This window comes from Ochlerotatus camptorhynchus, unplaced genomic scaffold (assembly GCF_037179485.1).
Source record: "Ochlerotatus camptorhynchus isolate MF236.1 unplaced genomic scaffold, CSIRO-AGI_Acam_v1.1 ptg000102l, whole genome shotgun sequence".
Taxonomy (NCBI): domain Eukaryota; kingdom Metazoa; phylum Arthropoda; class Insecta; order Diptera; family Culicidae; genus Ochlerotatus; species Ochlerotatus camptorhynchus.
In genome coordinates, this window is record NW_027040592.1 from 2,140,870 (window position 1) to 2,164,866 (window position 23,997).

Below are 23,997 nucleotides of genomic sequence, written 5' to 3' on the forward strand. Positions count from 1 at the left end.
AATAACGATGCGTCCGCCCCTGACGTTGATGTCGTTGTTTCAAATTTCTAGATATTTTCCTAAACATTCGTGGGCAAAATCTCGGGCCAAACAAAGTTCCCAAAACTGCTAGTAAGTAACCATATCAAAACCTCCACATATGAAGCCCTTAATGCGCTAACACCAAAGCAATGATCTTACTTTCGTAAAGGAAACTTTCATCTAGGAAAGCTCGTGAACCCAACTTTTGCTACTTTTAGCTAAAGTGGAATCCCAAACTCCTCGAGCATGTGTGCGAGTCAATAACGCAATCGTAGCTACGCAAATTAAATCAATCAGATTCTTGTTTCAGACGTTCCCAAGAACTCGTGGCATTACTTCCGAAAGTATTAAATCATCCAGAAAATATAACACTTTCTGAAACCAGTCTATCCTTGAGCAAATCAACATTTTCCCTACTGACCTGAAGCTTTTCTGAAGATATTACATATTTAATGAGCTTTCCATTTTTTTCTGAAATGATTTAAAACTTTTGTAAAGTTCAGTACTGTTCAAAGTGATTCTGTACGTCCTAAGCTTTCTGAAATGGTCCTAATCTTTTCTCAAGTTATTCAGTACTTTCTGGAGTGATTCTGAACTTTTCCAAAGTGATTCCAAACTTTCCTAATGCAATTTCAGTACAGAAAGATCTCATTTTTGGAAACATAACTACAGATATTGGAGGGACCATCGAGTTATAGAAAAAGAATCCCATTCAAAATCCCTATCGCAGTAGCCATGACATTCATGTTTACTATGGTTCTATAGCTCTATATCGAGTTAGTGGACATCGAGTTGACTGCTAAAATCGAGAGCTTTTTCGATGTGTCACAGTCAGGCATGGAAAATCATTTACATTCATTTCATACAATCATTTACATTCATTTGCCTCTAACTTTTTTCATCAACAGCATTCCGCAAAATGATGTGTAGAGCTTTTGTAGGTTTTGTTATTAGCTACAACAATTGCTCATAACTCATATCTGTATCTCTTATGCATCACGAACTAGAGCTGGCAGAACTTGGTACTGTTTTTCAGGGAATGTAAATTACATTCACTGAAAAACAGTAGTGGCTTCTGTTCGCTCTGGTTCGTCATACATCAGAGATATGGATTTGACTTGTTAACAAAAGTTGTAGCTAATAACAAAACCTACAAAAGCTATTGACAGCATTTTGCGGAGTGCTGTTAATGAAAAAAGTTAGAGGCAAATGAATGTAAATGAATGCACGAAATGAATGCAAATGAATTTCCATGCCTGGTCACAGTTGAGTACTAATGTGGCCTAGCGATAAGAATCAATACTCTCTTAAGTGAATCCTGTTGACAAACTATTGAAAAATTCGTGTAAGTGAGGAGAATCTCTCGGTTTCCAACAATGCATAAATCACGTCAACACATTCCTATCAATTCCTAAATTGAACGCCGCCGGCGCTGTTATTGCCTATCGTAAAGTATGAGATCACCAGTTTTTGCACATTGCAGATGCATGCTAGTCCCCCGCATCCTTTGTTGCTTCTCTGTATAATACAGGTAACCTGGTAATAACGGAGTAGCAACCGCGAGCGGTTAATCATTCTCATGCTAAATTATGTCTGTACTATCCGAAGTGACTCAGTACATTCTGAAGCTTTTCTGCAGTAATTCAGTACTTTTCAAATTGATTCCCAGATGTTCTAAAGTGTTTCAGTACTTTCAGAAGAGATTTCGAACTTTTTTGAAATGATTCTGTGCACCTCAAAGGGATTCCAATTGTTCTGAAGTGATTCTTAGCGGCCATATCATCCATTTCATCCAAAATTTCCTGACTGGCAGATCTTTCCGAGTCTCGGTAGGTAATACTAAATCCTGCAGTTTCTGCGAGGAAACTGGCGTTCCCCAAGATTCAGTGATCGCTGTCACTTTGTTCCTGGTAGCCATGAACAGTGTCTTCGAGCGGTTACTAGCGAACATCTACATTTTCGTGTACGCAGACGACGTGCTAATCGTAGCCACAGGTCAAACTCCGGGTCGAACGTGGATTACAGCCCAAGCAGAGGTTTCCGCCGTAGCCAGATGGGCCGCTTCGAAAGGTTTTCAGCTGTCTGCTGGAAAGAGCTCTAGGTGCCACGTTTGCCAGTACCGACTTCGGGTCTGCGGACCTTCCATAAAGATCGGTAATCAAGCTATCCCATTGAAGAAAACTGTGAAACTGCTGGAAGCTGTCATTGACCGGTCGCTGAGTTTTGACCAGCACCTTCAAGGGGTCAAGCCCAGCTGTCGCAGCAGGATCAACCTGATCCGCACAATCTCCCGTCCCCACCGGTCCAACAACAGAGAAGTACGCTTCCGTGTTGCCCGGGCCATCGTAGACAGCCGGCTGATGTATGGAGCTGACCTGCATCGCTACCGATAAGGCAATACAAATACTCGCTCCGGTGTACAATAGCTAGACGCGCATCATCTCCGGCCTCCTACTCTCGACGCCAGCCGATGCCAGCTCTGTCGAAGCCGGCACTCTCCCTTTCAGGTACCGCATCTACGCAGCCATTGCCAACAAAACCACTGCATTTTCAGCAAATACCGCCGGAAACGACAGAATCTGCCTCCTCAGCGAGGGGGACAGAGTTCTCCGTACAATCGCCAACGCAGAGCTCCCCCCAGTGGCCAAGATTCACTGGTATGGAGATAAGAGTTGGCAATCTCCCGCACCAAACATCGACAGCCGGATAAAGGAGAAGTTCAGAGCCGGGGACAATTCCGTAGCCCTTAGGAGATCGGTAACAGAGCTGACCGGATTGTACCCAAACTACATGCATCGTTACACTGACGGGTCAAGATCTAGAGCTGGAGTCGGAATGTGAATCGCTGCTGACATTTCTCCAACAAGCACAGTGTTATTCAGGCCCTTTCGTTGGAAGTCCCGGTCCACCCCTGGATCCAGGTAATCTTGAAGGTTGCGCCACTAAACACTACATACGCATGGATTCCCGGACACTGCGGGATCCCAGGGAACATCGAGGCGGACAACCTAGCCGGGTCATGCCCATCGGGTCCTCGGTGCTCACACAAGGTACCGTTGCAGGAAGTGAAGAGATGGATCACTTTCACAGTGCGGACAGCTCCGGACAGGACACTCCCTAATCTCACGGGATTTCAGCGGAGTTGGTGTTTTCATCACAACAATCTTCTGGGCCGTCGATATTTCACGACGGTGGAAAATCCTTCGAAAAGGAACGGGTAAGCCCCATCAAGTACTTTCTGGAGTGATTCAATTATTGTCGAAGTGATTCCGTTCTTGGGAAAATGATTACAAGCTTTCTGTGATGATTCTGTACTTTGCAATGTGAATCCGAAATTTTCTGAAATAGTTCAATATTATCCAAAGAGGTTTCGAGCTTTTCTGAAGTGATTTCAAACTTTTATGAAGGGATTGAATACTTTTTGAAGTGATTCCGAAATTCTTGAAGTAATTCAGTACTTTCTGAAATGATTCAGTACTTTCCTAAGTGATCATGAACATTTCCCAAGTGATTCAGAACATTTGGTATTTTCCGAGGTGATTCCGAACATTTCTAAAGAGATTCACTGCATTCCCAAGTGATTCAATTATTTCCGAAGTGAACAGTGTGTCTACGCTTTCAACTATACACGCTAGAATTTTATTTATAACATTGTAGAACGACGAACACACTTGCAACGCTTCTCTCCAATTCCCCTTCAGCAGAAAAAATCGCGTATGAGAGGAAATGAGCGCTTCTTATTTGTTTTTAGCCTATCCATTAGAGTGGCCCAAACTAACACTTTGTTTAAATGCCTGGGAGCTCACCCTCTAAATGATAGACATGAATGTTAAAAACAAACTTTTGTATGGTGACAACTCTGAAAAATGTGATTTAGAGATAGCCCAAGGGGTAGTCTCTCTACACTCTTTTTTTGCGCCAACATTGTGCCTCAAGTGTGCCGCGCCGTGCCGAGAGCAATGTTGGCACGAGCACTGGAGTTTAACGTTTTTTTTCCTTAACATTTGATACTTTGCGCAAATACCATAGAGAAGACACACAAATGCAAACCGGCAAGCGGAAAAAATGCCATGACATTTCTAAACTGCTTTTTGCAGACGACAGAACATTTTCTCATTGGGCGAAACAAGACCTGCGACATAAATATATGTCATGTAGAATTTTGCTGTTTTCCGGCTAATTATAGCATTTATTTGATGTTTATTGCATGGAATCATAAGTTAAGAATGAATACTAACCACTCATAAGAGGAAGAAATGGAAAATAATGGGCTACGGCATTATTACTATTCTATATCTACTGTTGCCACCTCTGGCCGAGAGTGCCGAAAGTGCCGGACTGACTTTGTATGTTTAGCAAACCCGTTATTTTGATAGTTCAAATGTTTTGGTTTTCAATCCGATGACAATGGTCACGTCAAAGCCAGATCAACAGAAACGACATTCGGCCGGTGGAACGCTTCCGATTCCGTGTGAACCACACAGGACGATCTATTCAGATGGGAAGTACCGCGGGGAAGCGATTCACTACGATGGCAACGTGATCGACATACGGCAGACAAACAGACGTAACTCTTCATTCTGGATCATCGTTTGCGCATTTAACGATTGGTTTGAATGTTATCGTTTCCGCGAACTACTCGCCACAGCGCTGGCAGGCATCGGATCAGTTTGACGTTTATATATATTCGGTTTCTCTTGCATGCAAAATTGTTTGCGAATCAGCGAGCAAGCTTGTTTTCGACTGCATCTGGGTAAGCCAAGATCCAGAATCTTCGTACAACAATCTGGAGGATGAAGATAAGCATCAGAATCTGATGTTGACGATCAACAGCGTGACTAGTACGGTGGATTGCTGGTGATATCGAAGTTCATACTAAAGGAGAAGCTCGTGCCACAGTTTATGATTAAATGCTGATTAAAAGTAAATTGATACGCCCCTCGCGCGCCGCTAGCACGCCTCTAGTGATGGGAATTTGTTTACATTTCTATAGGGAACAACTGGTGCAAGTTTGATCAAAGTAGTCGATCGCGTTCAGAAGTAACGTCAAATAGAACTCGAAAGAAGAAAAAGTATTGTGCACAAACACCTGGAAAATCCGGAGTGATCCGGTTCCCAGCTGGCTAAAGTGCTAAATATGCCGAAAACAACAGTGTGACGAGTGCTCAAAACCTACAAGGAAACCCTGAGTGTGGAAAGGAATTAGGGGACCCACGAAAAAACTGGAACCAGGGATCGTCAGCTGCGCAGCAAGGTGTTGAGGTGCGTTAAAGCCAGCCCCGGTCTTTCGATCCGAGATATGGCAAGAAGGTACAACGCCAATTTTCAAACGGTGCGGAACATCCTTGCCAGGGAAGGATACAGGCCGTACAAAGCCAGTAATCATCCGAACCGACACATGAAGCAGAATTCCGTGGCCAAAAAGCGTGCAAGGCACTTGTACGACCGTGTTTTGACGAAACGCAAAGGCTGTACTTTGATCGATGACGAAACATACGTCAAACACGATTTTAAGCAGCTTCCTGATCAAAAGTTTTACATCGCAACTGGACGTGAGGACGTGCAGGGAAGATTCAAGTTCGTATTTGCCGACAAGTTTGCGAAGAAGGCCATGATTTGTAAAGCGATTTGCAGTTGTGGCCTGAAAACGGAACCATTTGTCGCATCCTCGACGATGACATCCCAAGTTTACATCTAAGAATGCCTGAAAAAGCGTGTATTGTCGTTCATCCGCAAGCATAGGGGCAAAGTCATCTTTCGGCCCGATTTTGCCAGCTGCCACTACTCCAAGGTGGTTCTGAAATGGTATGCTGCCAACAAGATCGATTTTGTCCCCAAGCTAATGAATCCTCCGAATTGCGCGGAGTTTCGACCTATCGAAAAATACTGGGCAATTTCAAAGCAGCGACTTCGACGAAGCGGCAGGGCAGTCAAGGACATCCAGAACATGGAAGAAACGTGCTGATTCCGTGTCCGTTTCCACTGTGCGGGTGCTGATGGGGTCCATCCAGAGGAAGGTTTGAGATTTCGTTTGAACTGGAGAAATATAACCATCTAATGCTGTGACTTCGAGAACAAGTTCTTCCAGGTTGGGATGGAAATCCACTACTCTGGGATGCATCTGTTCGAGTTTATCAATCGGAAACCCGTGATGACGGAGAAGCTGGGTTGTTGGATTTTTCGATAGATTGCTAATGCGGTTACTTTCATGCACTCGTGTAACATTCTGCACCAGACGAGAACGTTATCATCGATCACAATTTCACGACGTTCGTACAGGAATGGCAACTTTTTTCTATCTTCTATGGAATGACCGAGTACTGCAGTCCGGAAGTGTTGTTTGCTGATGGTTTGCAATTTACACTGGAAAAGGTTGGTCTTTCATAGATGTTGTAGGAAGTGAGACACTATCTAATTCTCATTCCATCCTTTTCACAGTGAACCAACTGAATGTGTCCATTGATCTACTGATTCAACTAGCAGATAAAATCCCAGAAACACAATCAACAATTGCTACTCAGTGAAACAACCATGGCATGATCATTTTCGCAGCAACAGCACCACCAAGTATCCTACCAACACTATTACCATTATCACATCCATTATATGGAGAACCCAGTTGTTTATTTCTGGAAGTGGTATTCAGTCAGAATCCAATCTAAAACCTAATTCTAATTTCATCTTTCTTGCAGCAAATCCACTGAATGTTGAACTGCCAAAATTATTAGTGAAAGACGGAAGTAGAGTTCAGCGGCAAATGTCGGAATACTACCAAATCTGTCACAAATGTCATCAACAACAAAAGAGAAGCAGGAGAGTACTCTGGAACCCTTAATGACCAGTAACCCAAATTCGACGAGGCCGTCATACCGCGGCCGATAACAATGATAGTTATAAGCACGACGAAAGCTTCGCTAGTGACGATTAGTTATAGCAGTAGTTCCGGAATCAATAGTATCTCTCCCGTTATCAATAGCAGTAGTGGTGATGATATACCTTCGGCTCCCAGTCATCCTCACTAGCACCACCTGAAGTCCTCTTTCGCTAATAATGGTAACGCCGTTTCTAAAGCATGTTTGATTTTTCTCAGGTTTGCTCTAATCTTTAAAGTCAATTCCGATGTTAATTCTGATGATATGTTTGCCAGAAAGACAAAAATTGGCTGAGGAAAATTATTTTTATTCATCCAACAATTCTAGGCACTTTTTTGGAATTAAACCTTAACCTGGTAATGCAGTCAGTATCTAGTATGACACAGCCGCAGACAAAAAATACTCCATCTACCATAAGATTCAGATTGGTGCTGCATTTGGCATCATTCTAAAAGAGTACGCTAGCTCGTTTCATATAGGGGTGACACCCAGTTCTCTACAGATGATTCGGCCCAAGAGCCACCACTTATGATCTTATTCAGGATCATGTTGCTTCAGGACTGAGCGCGGGTAGGATTGATTCTACGAAATTCTATGCCGCCGCCTGTCACCATTTGCAAGAGAGTTCGTGGGGCAATACCAGGCGGGATTCATGAGTACCCGAATACAACGTGCCAACACATCATTTGTTAATTGATTTCAAATCCGCATACGACAAAGTCGATTGAGATCAGGTATGGCAAATTAACGGGTGGCAACTAAAATTTTGGAATTTTTTCGAAGCCTCTATGCTCAACAACAAACGAGCTCATAGAGAAATAAGAGTGTGTATGTGTTAGCTCTCTCTCTCCTCTTTCTGCTAGTATTTTCTGTTTTGTTTATGCTTGCTCAGTTTTGCTCAAAATGCCGTCGAAACAAGAAGTATTTCGCGAGCGCGTTGTACAGTTCTACGAACTGCACAGAAATCTCGGCAAAAAGTATACGGTACAACATTCTAAAAGCGAAAATGTTGCGGCTTCGACTGTTTACCATATCCTAAGATCCCCAACAACTGCTCGCAAGCAAGGTGGTGGAAGACCAGCCAAAATTATGGACGCAAAAGGACTTCGTTCTCTTTCTCGTGCCTCCAACAACAAGGATTCACTGAGCCAACGGGATGCCGAAAAAAACTTCAACTGTTCTCACCAATACATCTGCAAAACATTGAAAAGAGTCGGAATAAAGTGCCGAAAGAAGACACGAGCCCCGGAATATACTGACGCACAGATTTCAACGCTGAAATCCCAATGCCGCTGGTTGATTAAACATTATTCCGGAAAAAGTTTTGTTTTGGACGACGAAAGTAACTTCGCTCTTTCGAAGACGCAGATTCCCGGAAGCGATCGATACTATTCAACGGATAGTTCTACTGCATCTCCGAACATAAAATATAAGTTTAAACATAAGTTTGAACAGAAAGTGATGCTGTACATTGCCATTTCTTCGGGGTTTTGAGCTCCTTGGTGTACAAAAATAACTGGAGAGCCACGAATTGCAAACAGTTGATTGGTAGAATCTAGAGATGCATTCGCAAAGTTGACATGAAGGCCGTACAACGCTCCTGTTCCGACATCAAACGGAAGCTTCGCCGAAAGAAATTGAGAAAGAAATTCCAAAATTTTAGTTGCCACCCGTTAGCACATTTTTAGGCATTTTTGAATTACATTGCACATGATTGAAAAAAATTGAGTAGGCTCTGCCCGCGGTCGGTTGGCAAGGGTATGTCATGATTTATCGGTTTCTTTTTGCGTAGGTGATTTTCCGGTATTGAAAAACGTTATCAATAGTGATTGTTTGAATGATGTTGTATTTTGGTGGCGATGGTTTGTTTAATGGAAAATTTTGTAGCGTTTTTATTTTAGAACAGGCAGAGTGTTTCCATCCTATCGAAAACGGTTGGAGGAGGACAAGGGGGTGAAAAAAGGGTTTGGTAGTTGAAGAGTTTGTTAATTCCAGTATCGAGGTTGTAGAATATCAGTAGGAGTGAGAGAAAAGCTATACTGTTGGGACGAGGGAAGAACAAAGCAAATATCAGGATGGTAGTGGAAGTTTAGAATATGGAATCGGTATTGTGATTGAAAGAAGTTTATAGAATTCAGAAAGAGGAGTGTTGAAAGTGCGCGGTCAGTATAACATTACATAATGTTTGGCTCAAAATTTGGTGAGTAAAAATTAGATTTCGTCCAGTTCATAGCATAAAATGCATTTATAAATGCAACAATATTCATAAACTAAAAACGACAAAGCATCGTCTGCTGACCATTGCCGCGGGTATATCGTGGGAGTCTCAGGTGCCCGGTTCAAGCTTTAGTTGGCTTGCGGTGGCTCTTTTTTTCCTTCTATCCCTGGATAGATAGTGCGAATGAGGACGTCTATGTAATGTTTTGCTGTACCGGTTGTGGACATTAGTACATCATTTTCCATAAAATTGTTGAGGACACCTTGTCAAAAGCTACCCTTTTTAAAGTACTGCTCTTCACAACATAAAGAGCACTATTACCATTACACGAAAAATGTCATGACACAATTTAAAATCTAGCAGGCCGTAACACATTTTTCTCATATCATAGAATGCTTAAACTATTTCAAAGGGGTGGGCTGCTTTAAATTTTGATACATTAGATATATTTGTTCAGCTATGGCTATGAAAAATCTCATCAGGACTATCTCTTACACATGTTTTTCAGAGTTGCCGCCTTACCAACATTTTTCTTCTAACATCCATGGCTATCATTTGAAGGTTTCTGCAAATGTGCTATTTTGGGCCAACCTATAATCCATATTCCGAAGCATGGAGAAAGCAGTGGAGAAAGTTCGAGGTCTGAGGCCAGTCGGCAACATTTTTATATATTTTTTTTCGATATTATTCATGAAAATGTTCTCATGTTATCCTGATGCTCATGTAACTTCTCAAACATTCCCGACACTTTCTTGAAGCCCTCGGAAGTTTTAGAAAAATCCGGAACTTGAAGGTGTGTTGTTGTGTGTGTGAGTTGCAGTAATTTCCTTAACATTAATAAAACTGTCCATAGGTTTTCTGATGTTTCCTGATATTCTCAGAACTTCCCTGAATTTTCTCTCCATTCTGCCGAAGTTCTTTGTACGGTCTTGAAATTGATGGTTATGTCCTGAAAACCTCGTAACTTCCCTGAATTTCTATGCACTATTGAAGTTTGCGAAATGTTATTGATGATTTCTTAATTTCTCTGGAGTACTTTGGAAACTCCTGAAATTTCCGGAACTTCCGGATCGCTAAACCTAATTATCTCTGAACTACTTCAATGTTCCGCAAGTTCTTTCTACTTTGAAGTTCTCTTGAATTTCTTAAAAATTCTCTTGTTCTTAAAAAATTCTTCAAAGTTCCTGCAGTTTTGCTAGAAGCTAATAGAACAGCCTTGAAAAAAATGATCCAAAAGTTTTCGGAACTTCCCTTATGTTCCTACAGTTTGTTTATGAAACTTCTCTCAATTTATCGGTACTTTCTTTCATTCATCAGAACTTCTTTAAAATTTCTACAATTTATGTAAAGTTAATAGTACAACCCTTAAGATTTCTAATTTTTCCTAATGTTCATGGAACTTCCCTGAAGTTCACGCTATTCCCCTAATTATGATCCTCGAATTTGCCGAAAATTATAGGAATGACCCTAAAAATCTCTAATGTTATCTTAAGTTCTCTAAACTTCCGAAGCTCCCCCAATTTTTAAAAAGTGTACTGAAACTTCCTTGGAGTTCTTTGGACTATCCTTAATTTAATGAAACTTATAGAAGTTTGCCTGAATTCTCGGAACATCTCTGAAGTTCTCGCTATTCTCCTGATCATGATCCTCAAATTTCCCTGAAACCAAGGTTGCAAATACTCATTTCAGCTAAAATAATGTTTTTCGGAATAATAAAACCAAAAGATGGTTTGATGACATGTTTTACTTGTAACTTACAAGAAGATGTTACAAAGTATGCGTTTGAAACATAAAACCTGTAAATTTTGCTTTCTATGAGTCACAATCAGCGATTTGCTGATCGCTGAGTGAGTGAGTGAGTGAGTGAATGAGTGAGTGAGTGAGTGAGTGAGTGAGTGAGTGAGTGAGTGAGTGAGTGAGTGAGTGAGTGAGTGAGTGAGTGTGTGAAAAATCGCTGATTATGACTCTCATGAAGTGAAATAAACAGGTTTAATATATCAAACACATTCTTTGCAACCTCTTCTTGTATCTTACCAATTCAAACTATGGTCATAGTATTTAATTATTTCATAATTTAAAAAAACATTGTTTTAGCTGGAATAAGTATTTGCACCCTTGCCTGAAACTAATGGAACTACCCTAAAAATCTCTAAAGTTCCCTGAAATTCTCCGGACCTCCGTGAATTTTTCGAAATCTTTCTAAAGGTTACTTAACTTCTCTGGAGTTCTTTCTTTCTTCTTCCTCGCATTTCAAGCTTATTGCGTATGGCATATTAGCTTATAGCGTGCTCTCAACTTAGTGTTCTAGATGCACTTCCACAGTTATTAATTAAGAGCTTTCGATGCCTGTACCATTTTTGCATTAGTATAATTGTGTGGCAAGTCCAATCATACTTCTATGCCCAGGGAATTCGAGAAATTTTCCAACCCGAAAAATTCCTGGACCTGGCCGGGAATTGAACCCAGCCACCTCCAGCATGGTCTTGCGCTGTAGCTGTGCCTTTACCGACGTTAGCTAAGGGAGGTCCCAAGGAGTTCTTTGGACTATCCTAAAATTATTGGAACATCTCTGAAGTTTTCGCTACTTTCCTGATACTCGTGGAACTGCCCTGAAGTTGTTAGAACTGCCCCAACGTTTTTCAGGAATGGTTTTGCAGTTTTCCTGAAGTGAAAGGCACTGCTGGACTGGTGGACATCACTGCTGTCAAAAATAGAGATTTTACTGACCATTTTGAAGAAATTAGTGACCCTATAGTGACTTATAGATGTGAAAAATAGTGATTAAAAAGTAATCTGACCGAAGGCACATCAAATAAATGTTTGATGTTTAAGACTTATTCAATTAGTATCTTATGAACACTTATGTAAATTTGAGCTAGTTCTGGGCTTAAAAGCTATAATACTTTAAGAAATTTTCATTCAAATCTGCAGTCAAATTCCATGCACTAGGTTTAAAGGCTCGTGAAATTTTATTATAATTTCTAATGACTTCATTCCAAGGGAGTTCTGAGGGAAAAAATCTTTCAGAAATTAATTTCATGTGAAGCCTGATAGATTTGAGTAGAATTTCAACCCTGAATGGAATTAAAAGTAAAGTTTAATGATAACTCTTAAAAATTTCTTTGAAGCACTACTCCTGTGAACTTCAGAGGTAAATTCCAAGGGCATTCTGAGGATAATTTCATAAAGTTTGTGGGAGAAAACGAATTGCTCCGTATTCGTAAGTCCTTGGATTTTTTAAAATACTAATACTGTAACCCTCCAATCAAATCTGAGATTAACTTCAGGACATCTTAAATATTAAATAAATTCAGAAGAGTTTGACAAACAAATTATGAGAATAAATCTAAGGAATTTATGTGGAGAAATGCCAATGAATTCCTAGAATACTTTCGATGTGAGTAGAATTTCATGTGAAGAAGTGAGATTCAAACGGAAATCTGAAATGATTCAATGAATTTTCGGAGAAATTTTCCAAGGGTTTCTTATTGTGGAATTTGGAGGATAGCTTCATCACAATTTTGTGAGGTCTTCAGAACTTCTTGAAAGTTCCCAAATTTTTCCTGAAGTTAATAAAACTGCCTTGAAATTCTTTTGTATTTTGAGAAACTAGCCTTGAAGCTTCGACAATTTTCCTATAACCATTACAAATGCTCACTAATTTTCCCTGATATTCCCTAATTATATTCATAATTCCCTGACGCTTTTGACGTTTTCGGAGCAATCATAGAAATTTTGGAATACTCCATAATTCAACGGAACTCCTTGAAAGTCGCTGCAAACTTGCTTAAGGCAATGGGATTATTCTGAAGATATCTGATCGTCCTCGAATTACTCAGAACTTCGCTGAACATCATGAAATCAAATCTAAATATATCAAAATTTATTAGAAGTTCCCTGGAATTTCTTGAAGATCAACTTAGTTAACTTTCGCATTTTTTTAAGTTCGTGAAATCGCCATGATGTAACACCCTTAAATGCTCTCACGTTTTCCGGATGTTCATATAATTTTTATCACGTTCCAGAAATTTTCTCGCAGCTTTGCTGGGGTTTCCAAAAAAATTTCTGAGTTTCTCGGCACTTCTTTAAGGTTTCTACAATTTCCTTGAAATTATTTGAAATGCCCTTTGATTCTCTAATCTGTCTTAATGTTTTCGAAGCTTCCCTAAGGCTCTCAATTCTATTGAAGATCTTGGTTCTGCTCGGAGATAAATGGAATTCCCATAAACACTTTTAAATTTAACTGAAATTTTCTGGACTCACTGAAATATTTCATAAACTCTCTGAAGGTCTCTATACTTCCCTGAAATCCTCGGAGCATCTTAAGGGTTCTCAATTTTTTTTCCGCACATCATGGAACTATCCTGGTTTATAGATCTTCAAACTGCTCCACAAATATGAACAAAAGTTATGGGAACTGGTTGAACTTGTACATGGAATACGAAACTTCAAGAAATTGAATATATTTAGATCTTGGACTTACTTACTTGGAAAATTCATGTAATTTTATTTAGAAAAATGAGTAGACACCCTGTAGATAGAGAAAGACGATTATACGTCACAATTCAAAGAATGATCGATCTTGAAATAAATTCACACAAGTTGAAAATAGTGACTGATTACAAGAAAAAGTGACTTTAGTGACTTGGCCTTGAAAAAGGAGAAAAAGTGACTCGCTACCAGCCCTGCACTGCCCTGAAGCTCGGTGGTCCTCACTGAAGTGAATTTTCCCAAAAATGTTGGGACTGTCCTGAAGCTAACGGAAATTTGAGCGCATATGCACATAAGGTGGCCTCAATAATCTGACGTATTTTAAGGCACATTTGTAAGCAGATTTCCCGCTCACCAGCGCTTCCAAATCACCAGACTGCTGTTCTGAACACGTTGCCTTTCTACTGAGTCTATTCTCTGGCGGATCGTGAAGACTTGGAATCAATGCTCCCAAGTCACCGGGGTCATTACTCAGAGGTGTCAGCGGTCTCGAGTTTAGACATGCTTCAATCTGCGTCACAACGGTATGCAGTTCATCATACTTCAGCATTCGGTTGCCGATCATTCTCCTCATGTGCCCCTTCAGTGATTTGACCGCGCCTTTCCACAAGACATCAAAGTTGGGTGACCTGGCAGATATAAATTTGAATTCAATCGAACCTTGAGCAGCCTCCTTTGACACTCTTTCTTGGAACTGTAACAGTTGTTGACTAAGCTTTCTCTCTCTTCGGGCTTGTGCTTCGAATGGTCCACAATAATCAATACCCACTCATAAAACAGCAAAAAAGGTTATCTTCCATTTAATTCCACTTAATTAATTTTGGTATCCATGACAGATACGTATTTCGACTACAATGTGCAGCCTTCATCAGTGTCATTCCCACTAAAGAACTTATCAAAATCTAACCCCCTTAAGTGCTCATCCCCTAGGTAAAAAAGTCAAGATCATAGGTATAAAAATGAAACTACAATGTGTTGAATCGGAACCTACCTAACTAATAAAAACCAAAGATTTAAGTAAGCTAAAGGAGAAAAATCTATACAACTCTCTACTTTACTTCAATACCCACTCGTTGGAAAGCAGGACCTGGCGATACTCGTTCCAACGGAAAATCCCCCATTAACTGATCATGAACGCGTGGTTTCACCCTGAAACACTTAACGCACTCGTGCATTACCTTCCTGGCAAGGTTTATGACGCTCACCGGCCAAAACCTCTCTCGAACACACAATATCATCAACTGAGGTCGACCGTGCAGCAATCGACGGTGAATTAATGTTTGTTTGGTTATTTCTGGATCAGATTTTCTTAAAACTGATCTGGCAACACTGGTCAAGGTCACGAACAAGTGAAAGACAAACCGCAAAAAAAAACCAAAACCCGTCGGTAACGACGTGCACCTGACCAACCACGTCCATTGGCTCATTCAAATGCACAAGCCAAAAAGGGAAATCACAGCAACCAGAAAGCCACACCCACCCACCATTGTGGAAGACAGTCAAAATAAACAAGCACCCATAAATGGAGGAAGCCGGAAATCATACTCACATCTATCTCGGCGCCCGCAATCGAATAGTTCCGGTACGGTGGATTCCGGCCCTTGATGTACTCGAATATTTTATTTTCACCTTTCAGGAACGTTACCTTCACGGTCAGAAGTCAGCAAATGGAGACGGTGGTGATGATGGTGGAATTCATTGAACCGAAAATGTTCCGTTCCGCCGAGGTTCAGAAATCATTGAATGGAAACGTGAGGGCGTTACCAGACAAAAAAAAAGACGTAAAGGAGAAAAAAACAAAGCAAAGAGAAAGTTTGATTTTATTACTCTTTCTGCTCAGTTCCGGCGAAAAATGAACGAACACCGTGGGAAATTTGCCCGGACTGACTTACCTTGTAGACGATATCTGGGGCGGCATCGTTCTCGCAGTACAATGTCACATCGCTGCCCCGTTCGGCGTATTTTTTCACCACGAGCTGCACGTTCACCACTGATTGTCCACCTGGAAGAAGAAAACAGAACGAAACAGAAGGTTATTGATCGACTCCAAGGCTGGTAGAATCGAGTTCATCGAAATGAATCGCTTGACTGGCCGACCTGCGATTACTGTTTAAATAAATAATCATCTTCGATGAACTTCAAAAATCGAAGCAACCTTAGCCCGGGATCGAAACCCCTGACGGGAAAACGGTTCGGTTGTTTGTTTTCCACCCCAATGCGAATCAAAGCAACCAACCATTTGAAAGAGATACTCGAAGCTAAATAATGCCATCCCATCAGCAGTCGGTTGATACACGTGGAGTCAATCATAAAATCATCAATCATTTTGTCATTTAGCCAAGTCATTTTGATTCGCATAAATTCTGTGAAAGGAACTGACATCCTTCTTCAATTTTCTTCCTTCCCCCGGCAGGCAAGCCACTTCCTGCCAAACGAGAGCATCAAAAATTTAATTTTAATGACATCTATGCTTCCCAGAAAAGAGGATACCATCCTTTCCCCGTTCGCTGGATTCCTTTCTTCAACTCGTATCGGGGGAAATCGAATCGATTCCTGGAAGCGGAACGTGCACGAGCCCGAAGTTTGATGGGAAGTGACACTTTTGCCACTTGAAGTAAGCAGCGAAAAAGAAAAAGAAAAAAAAACTTTTGCCGTGTGCTGATCTAGTTAGCCATCCATCGATGCATCGTCGTCATGCTCGTCGCAAATGGGATGACATCGCTTTTCGGATGAGTCGCCGTCACCGTCGGCGATGGTAATCAGTTTCAGTTCAGTGGCCGGTGAGTGACAGCCGTTCTAGCCGAGACTCGATCTCGGATTGTGATGACACATTAATCATTGCTCTTTTCTTGTATCGACGATTGTTCGAGTATTAAAATGGATCTGTTCAAGTGAGTTTCTCTTGTGCTACTAATTGGAAACTGTAGAACTTTTCCCAAACGAAACGGGAAATGGGATGTAAGGAAGCATCGACAGACGGAAGTAATTGACCGGAAAATCTGATTGATTGGACGGGGGATTTTTTCTACCTATTCTTTCTTTTTTTAAACGGCGATTTATGGTCCTATTGCTCGTAAATAAAAGAAATCAATTTGGCAACGAAGGATTTTAATTTGATTTTCTTTATTTCTTCGGAAGGAAAATGTTCAAGAATGGGGTATTGGCTAAAAACGAAGCAAGCTTTGAGTTCATTCGAATTCAACTCACGCAGACCGTATTTCGCGTTCCGTGTCGCCCGTGACAACAGCATATGTCGCCATCTTTCAACAGCCGGCTCGTAGTTTTACCTGACAGGTGACGATAAGAGTGGGAGTTATATCGAGTCCTCGAAACACAAGACCTTACTGAATGGTGAAACTCGCACCATGCGCGAAAATGTGATGATTTTATTAATCTTTTTTTATGAATCCAATGTTGACATAACACTTATCGAGCCTCGAGGTCTGACAAATAAATCGAACAGATTTGAGGCTCTTCAGCAGGATTTTGTTTTGAATGCAATTACAATGAAAATTCAGAGCAAGCAGATTGTAAATCAAAAATCAATTGTTATTGTTGACTTAAGCATGCAGTCTCTGAATATTTACTCAGTAATTTGTAGAACTGTGGAATGCATCAGCAAATAGTGCTATTCGGCATTCATATGTAATGTTTAGCTTGTACACATTTAGTTTTGTTTTTGACGAGATTTGCACAGAATTAAATTTGACAGAGATCTCAGCAAAACATTTTCCGAGACTCAGCAACCAAACGTCACTTTGGCTGATATCTCGGCAAAGTACGTTTGCTAGGAGCTCGGTTGTGTAAATCTCGGCAAGCAAAATTAAGTGTGTACAGTCAATCTTCCCTAACTCGATATCGAAGGGACTATCGAGTTAGCGAGGAAAAATTTTGGAAATCTGTATGGGAAAAATAATCGAAGTAGCCTGTAGTTCCATCGAGTTAGTCACCGAACACACACGGAGTTTTTTACGACAGACTTTTTATAAGCGATTGTTGCGTGTCGGAAGAAACATATTAAACGGAAACGTAAAAAAAAAAATGATATTTCGAATCGCGTTGGGGTTTGGTGAAGTTGACGGAAGTTGTATGAACATCTCGGAAGTTCCATGATTACCGAAGAACTTCTATGAACTGTTCAGAAGCTCTATGTACTGCTTGGAAGTTCTACGAAAGTTTTGGAAGTTCTATAAACTACTCGGAAGTTCTATGAACTGCTCGGAAATTGTATGCACATTTCGGAAGTTCTATGACCATTTCTGAAGTTTTATTAAAATCTGTGAAGTTCTATGAACATCTCGGAAGTTCTATGAACACCTCGAACACCTGTTAACTGCTCGGAAGATCTGTGCATATTTTGGGGTCCTACAAGCAACTCGAAAATTAAATGATATTCTCAAAAGTCCTGCGAACTGCCCGGAAGTACTATGAACTGGTCGGAAGTTCTAGGAACATTTCAGAAGTTCTATGAACAACGCAAAAGTTCTGTTAACGGCTCGAAAGTTCTTTAAATCGCTCGGAAGTTCAATGATAGATGTGTCTTTTATAAAAACGAATATATTAGTGGAAGTTTAATGAACTACTAGGAAGTTTAACGAACATCTTGAAAGTTCTATCAACATCTCAGAAGGTCTATTTTTTTTTCCTTTGGTTTGTTTTTTCCGTCGATCTTGTTTTCCGTGCTGAGCACCAATGCTACCGACGTGCCAGGAAGGCAGCTCCCACACCTGGACCCTACCTATCGACCCATCAACTCATGAACCGGGGACCAACGGCTTTACTTCCCATCCGAAGGAAGGCGTGATCAGAGATGTTATGCCTCAGAACATCCAGGCGGCGCCGACTGGGATTGAACCCAGGCCTGCTGGGGTGAGAGGTAATCACGCTTACCACTACACCACCGGTGCCGTTATCAGAAGCTCTATGAACTGCCCGGAAATTCTAGAACATCTTGGAAGTGCTATGAACATCTCGAAAGTTCCATGATTACCTCTGAAGTTCTATGAACTGTTCAGAAGCTCTTTGAACTGCTCGGAAGTTCTATGAAATTCTTGGAAGTTCTTTGAACATCTCTGAAGTAAAATGATGATTTTGGAAGTTCCATATTCATCTCGGAAGTTCCATTAAGATCTCGGGAGTTCCATGAACATCTCGGAAGTTCTACGAAAGTTTTGGAAGTTCTATAAACTTCTCGAAAGTTCTATGAACTGCTCGTAAATTCTATGATCAGTCCGAAAGTTCTATGAACACCTATGAATTTCTATGAAAATCTGTGAAGTTCTATGAACACCTAATAATTTATATGAACACCTAAGAAGTTCTGTTAACTGCTCGAAAGATCTGTGAACAGCTCGTAAGCTCTACGAATATTTTGGGAGTTCTACAAGCATCTCCAAAATTCAATGAATTTCTCGAAAGTTCTGCGATCTCAAGGGGTAAGTCACTCAGCACATTGTGCCGAAATTATATTCTACACAGCTTGGGCACATTTTCGGCATACATTCGGCACAATCTTGTAGGCATTAGATTGTTGTTAATAAAATGGGAGGACTGCTGAACAACTGTCATTCAAGTTGTTCAGAACATTACGTGCTGTTTGACTGTATGTTCAGGAACATCTTCTAATTGAATACATCAAAGGAACTTAGACCAGCAGTTCTCTTATAGATCTAAATACGAAATGTAGGTTCTAGAGTGGGCTTAACAGAAAGAGGCAAGTAATCAGACCCCATTAGTACCCTTAATTGTAACTAAACAAACTAAATAAGTTTATTCGTCACCCTCTATAGTCGGTCTCCAACAATGCTCCCCATCGGTTCCAACTCTTTCCGGCTGAAAATCTAGGCTTCTGGTCAACCTTTGAGGGCATTATAAAACTCTAAAACACAGGACTTTTATTACTCTATGGATCGCAAATCACCGAAATTTTGCACACCCGCCACTTCCCGCGTCATCCTCAATCCGATTTATCCTTGCAATTTCAAACCAAAACATTCAAGATGTCTGAAATTCCGGGTTGCCGGGATGGGTATTTTACTAACAATCGCAGCTTGCTCTATGACCGGCACAATCGGCATACTTGCAGCACATTGACAAAAAAGATGACCCAAGATTGGTGTGCGGAGTGACCTACCCCTAGTCCGAATTACAATGAAGAACTATGGACTGGTTGGAAGTTCTAGAGACATTTCGGAAGTTCTATGAACATCTCAAAACTTCTATTAATCCCGGAAGTTCAACGAAAGTTTTGGAAGTTCTATAAACTTCTCGAAAGTTCTATGAGCTGCTGAGAAATTCTATGATCATCTCGGAAGTTCTGTGAACATCTCTGAAGTTCTTTGAAAATCTATGAAGTTCTATGAACACCTCTGAAATTCTCGGAAGTTCTGTTAACTGCTTGGAAGATCTGTGAACTGCTCGTAAGGTCTATGAATATTTCGAGAGTTATACAAGCATCTCGAAAATTCAATGAATTTTTCCAAAGTCCTATGAACTGCCCGGAAGTACTATGAACTGGTTGGAAATTCTAGGGACATTCGGAACATCCATCCTCAGAACTTCTATGAACTGTTAAGAAGCTCTATGAACTGCTCGAAAGCTCAATGAAAATCTCGGAAGTTCCATGCTCATCTCGAAAGTTCCATAAACATCTTAGAAGTTCTGTGAATGTTTTGAATGATTTATAAACTTCTCAGAAATTCTAAGAACTACTCCGAAATTCTCTGATCACCTCGGAAGTCCTATGAACATCTCTTAAGTTCTATGAGAATCTGTGAAGTTCTATGAACACCTCATAAGTTCTCTTAACTGCTCGGAAGATCTGTGAACCGCTCGTAAACTCTAGAAACACCTCGAAAGTTCTGTTCACTGCTCGGAAGATCTGTGAACAGCTCGTAAGCTCTGTGAATATTTCGGGACTTCTACAAGCATCTCTAAAATTCAATAAATTTCTTGAATGTCCTGTTAACTGCAAGGATGTTCTTTAAATTGGTAGGAAAATCTAGAGACAATTCGGAAGTTCTATGAACATCTCAAAAGTTCTATTAATCTCGGATGTTTTGCGAAAGTTTTGGAAGTTCCATAAACTTCTTGGATATGAACTTCTTATATGAACTGCTCGCAAAATCTATGATCATCTCGGAAGTTCTATGAACACCTCGGAAATTCTATGAACATCTCGGAAGTTCTGTTAACTGCTCGGAAAATCTGTGAACAGCTCGTAAGCTCTATAAATATTTCAAGAGTTCTACAAGCATCTCGAAAATTCAATGAATTTCTCAAAAGTCCTGTGAGCTGCCCGTAAGTACTATGGTCTAACTGGTCGGAAGTTCTAAGAACATTTGAGAAGTTCTATGAACAACTCAAAGGTTCTATTAATTGCTCGAAAGTTCTTTGAACCGCTCGGAAGGAGAGATATGTCTCCAATAAAAACAAACATATTAGTGGAAGTTCAATGAACTGCTCGGAACTTCTATGAACTATTCGGAAGTTCACGGACATCTCGAAAGTTCCATGATTATCTCAGAAAGTCTATGAACTGTTCAGAAGCTTTATGAACTGCTCGGAAGTTCTATGAACATCTTGAAAGTTCCATGATTACCTCAGAAGCTCTACGAACTGCTCGGAAGTTCTATTAAATTCTCAGAAGTTCTATGAACTGCTCGGAAGATCCATGTTCATCTCAAAAGTTCCATGAACATCTCGGAAGTTCCATGAACATCTCGAAAGCTCCATGAGCATCTCGGAAGTTCCATGAACACCTCGAAAATTCTATGAACTCATCGGAAGTTCAATGAACACTTCGAAAGTTCTATGAACCTCTCGGACTTTCTGTTAACTGCCTAGAAGATCTGTGAACAGATCGTAAGCTCTATGAATATTTCAAGAGTTCTACAAGCATCTCGAAAATTCAATGAAGTTCTCAAAAGTCCTGTAAACTGTCCGGAAGTACTATGAACTGGTCGGAAGTTCAAGGGACATTTCGGAAGTTCTATGAACAACTCAAAGGTTCTATTAATTGCTCGAAAGTTCTTTGAACCGCTCGGAAGTTCAATGAGAGATGTGTCTTCAATAAAGACGGATATCTCGAAAGTTCCATGATTACCTCAGAAGTTCTATGAACTGTTCAGAAGCTCTATGAACTGCTCGGAAGTTCTATGATGATTTCGGTAGTTCCATGCTCATCTCGAAAGCTCCATGAACAACTCGAAAGTTCCATGAACATCTCTGAAGTTCTATGAAAATCTTCGAAATTCTATGGACACCACCGAAGTTCTATGAACCTCTCGGAAGTTCTGTTTACTGCTCGTAAGTTTCATGAATATCTCGGGAGTTCTACAAGCCGCACGAAAATTCAATTCATTTCTCGAAAGTCCTGCGCACTGCAAGAAAGTACTGTGAACTGATCGGAAGTTCTAGGGACATTTCGGAAGTTCTATGCATATTTGAAAAGTTCTATTAACTGCTCGAAAATTATTCGAACCACTTGGAAACATATTAGTGGAATTTCAATTACCTATTCGGAAGTTCTATGAACTACTCGGAAGTTTTACGAACATCTTGGAAGTTCTATCAACATCTCGGAGGGTCTTTGAACAGCTCAGAAATGCTAGAACATCTAGGAAGTTCTATGAACATCTCAAAAGTTCCATGATTACCTCAGAAGTTCTATGAACTATTCAGATGCTCTACGAACTGCCCGGAAGTTCTATGAAATTCTCGGAAATTCAATGAACTGCTCGGAAGATCAATGATGATTTCGGAAGTTCCATGCTCATCTCAAAAGTACCATGAACATCCCGGAAGTTCCATGAACATCTCGGAAGTTCTATGAAAGTTTTGAAAGTTCTATAAAATTCTTGGAAGTTCTATGAACTGCTCAAAAATTCTATGATCATCTCGGGAGTTCTATTAAAATCTCTTAAGTTCTATGATCATCTTTTGAAGTTCTGTTAACTGCTCGGAAGATCTGTGAACAGCTCGTAAGCTCTATGAATATTTCAGGAGTTCTGCAAGCGTCTCGAAAATTCAATGAAGTTCTCAAAAGTCCTATGAACTGCCCGGAAGTTCTAGGAACATTTCGGAAGTTCTATGAACAACTCAAAGGTTCTATTAACTGCCTGAAAGTTCTTTGAACCACTCGGAAGTTCAATGAGAGATGTGTCTCCAATAAAGACAAGCATATTAGTGGAAGTTCTATGAACTGCTCGGAATTTCTATGTACTACTCGGAAGTTCACGAACATCTCGAAAATTCCATGATTACCTCAAAAGTTCTATGAACGGTTCAGAAGCTCTATGAGCTGCTCGGAAATTCTATGATGATTTCGGAAGTTCCATGCTCATCTCGAAAGCTCCATGAACATCTCGAAAGTTCCATGAACATCTGTGAAGTTCTATGAATGTTTTGAATGTTCTATTAACTTCTCGGAAATTCTATGAACTACTCGGAAATTCTCTGATTATCTTGGAAGTTCTATGAACATTTCTAAAGTGCTATGAGAATTTATGGACAGCTCGGAAGTTCTATGAACATCTCGGAAGTTCTTTTAACTGATCGGACGATCTGTGAACAGCTCGTTAGTTCTATGAATATTTCGGGAGTTCTACAATCATCTTCATACAAGTTCAATTCATTTCTCGAAAGTCCTGCGAACTGCTAGGAAGTACTATGAACTGGTCGAAAGCTTTAGGGACATTTTGGAAGCTCTCTGAACAACTCAAAAGTTCTATTAACTGCTCGAAAGTTCTTTGAACCGCTTGGAAGTTCTATGAACTACTCGAAAGTTTACAAACATCTTGGAAGTTCTATCAACATCAACTTCGAGAAAGTTCCATGATTACCTCAGAAGTTCTATGTACTGCTCGGCAGCTATATGAACTGCTCGGCAGCTCTATGAACATCTCGGACATTAAATGAGAGTTTTGCAATTTCTATGAATATCTTGAAAGTTCAGTGAACTACTTGGAAGACCTATGAACATCTCTGGAGCTCCATGAAAATTAAGGAATCTTTATGAATTCCTCTAAAGTCCTGTGAACTGCACGAAAGTTCTATGAACGGGTGAAGGGAATGCTGAAAATAAATGAATACAATGAAAACGGAAATGAAACGAGAGATTCTTAATAATGTTGGAGTGCTGTGAACTCGTCGGAAGTTCTATGAATATGTCGGAGGTTCAGTGACCTTGTCGGAAATTCTGTAAACTTGAGTTCTGTGAAATTGTCTGAAGTTCAGTGAAATTGTAGGAAGATAAGTGAACTTGCTGGAAAATCTATGAACTTGTCGGAAGGTTTGACAACTTGTCAGAGTTTTAGTAAATTCTCGGAAAATCCATGAATATGACGGAAGTTCAGTGAACCTGTCAAAAGTTCTATGAACCTATCGGACAATTTT

At 40.4% G+C, this 23,997-nt stretch overlaps 1 protein-coding gene across 1 annotated transcript in view; it reads right to left on the reverse strand.

Annotated features, from left to right (window-relative positions):
- The window catches only part of beat-VII (beaten path VII), a 495,135-nt gene that overhangs the window by 236,761 nt on the left and 234,377 nt on the right, over positions 1-23,997 (reverse strand). Inside the window, exons 2-3 of the mRNA XM_065219314.1 lie at positions 15,495-15,604; positions 15,152-15,247 (exon numbers count right to left, since the gene is read on the reverse strand). Of these exons, the coding sequence (XP_065075386.1) occupies positions 15,152-15,247; positions 15,495-15,604 (206 nt within the window). The remainder of the gene's footprint in view (positions 1-15,151; positions 15,248-15,494; positions 15,605-23,997) is intronic.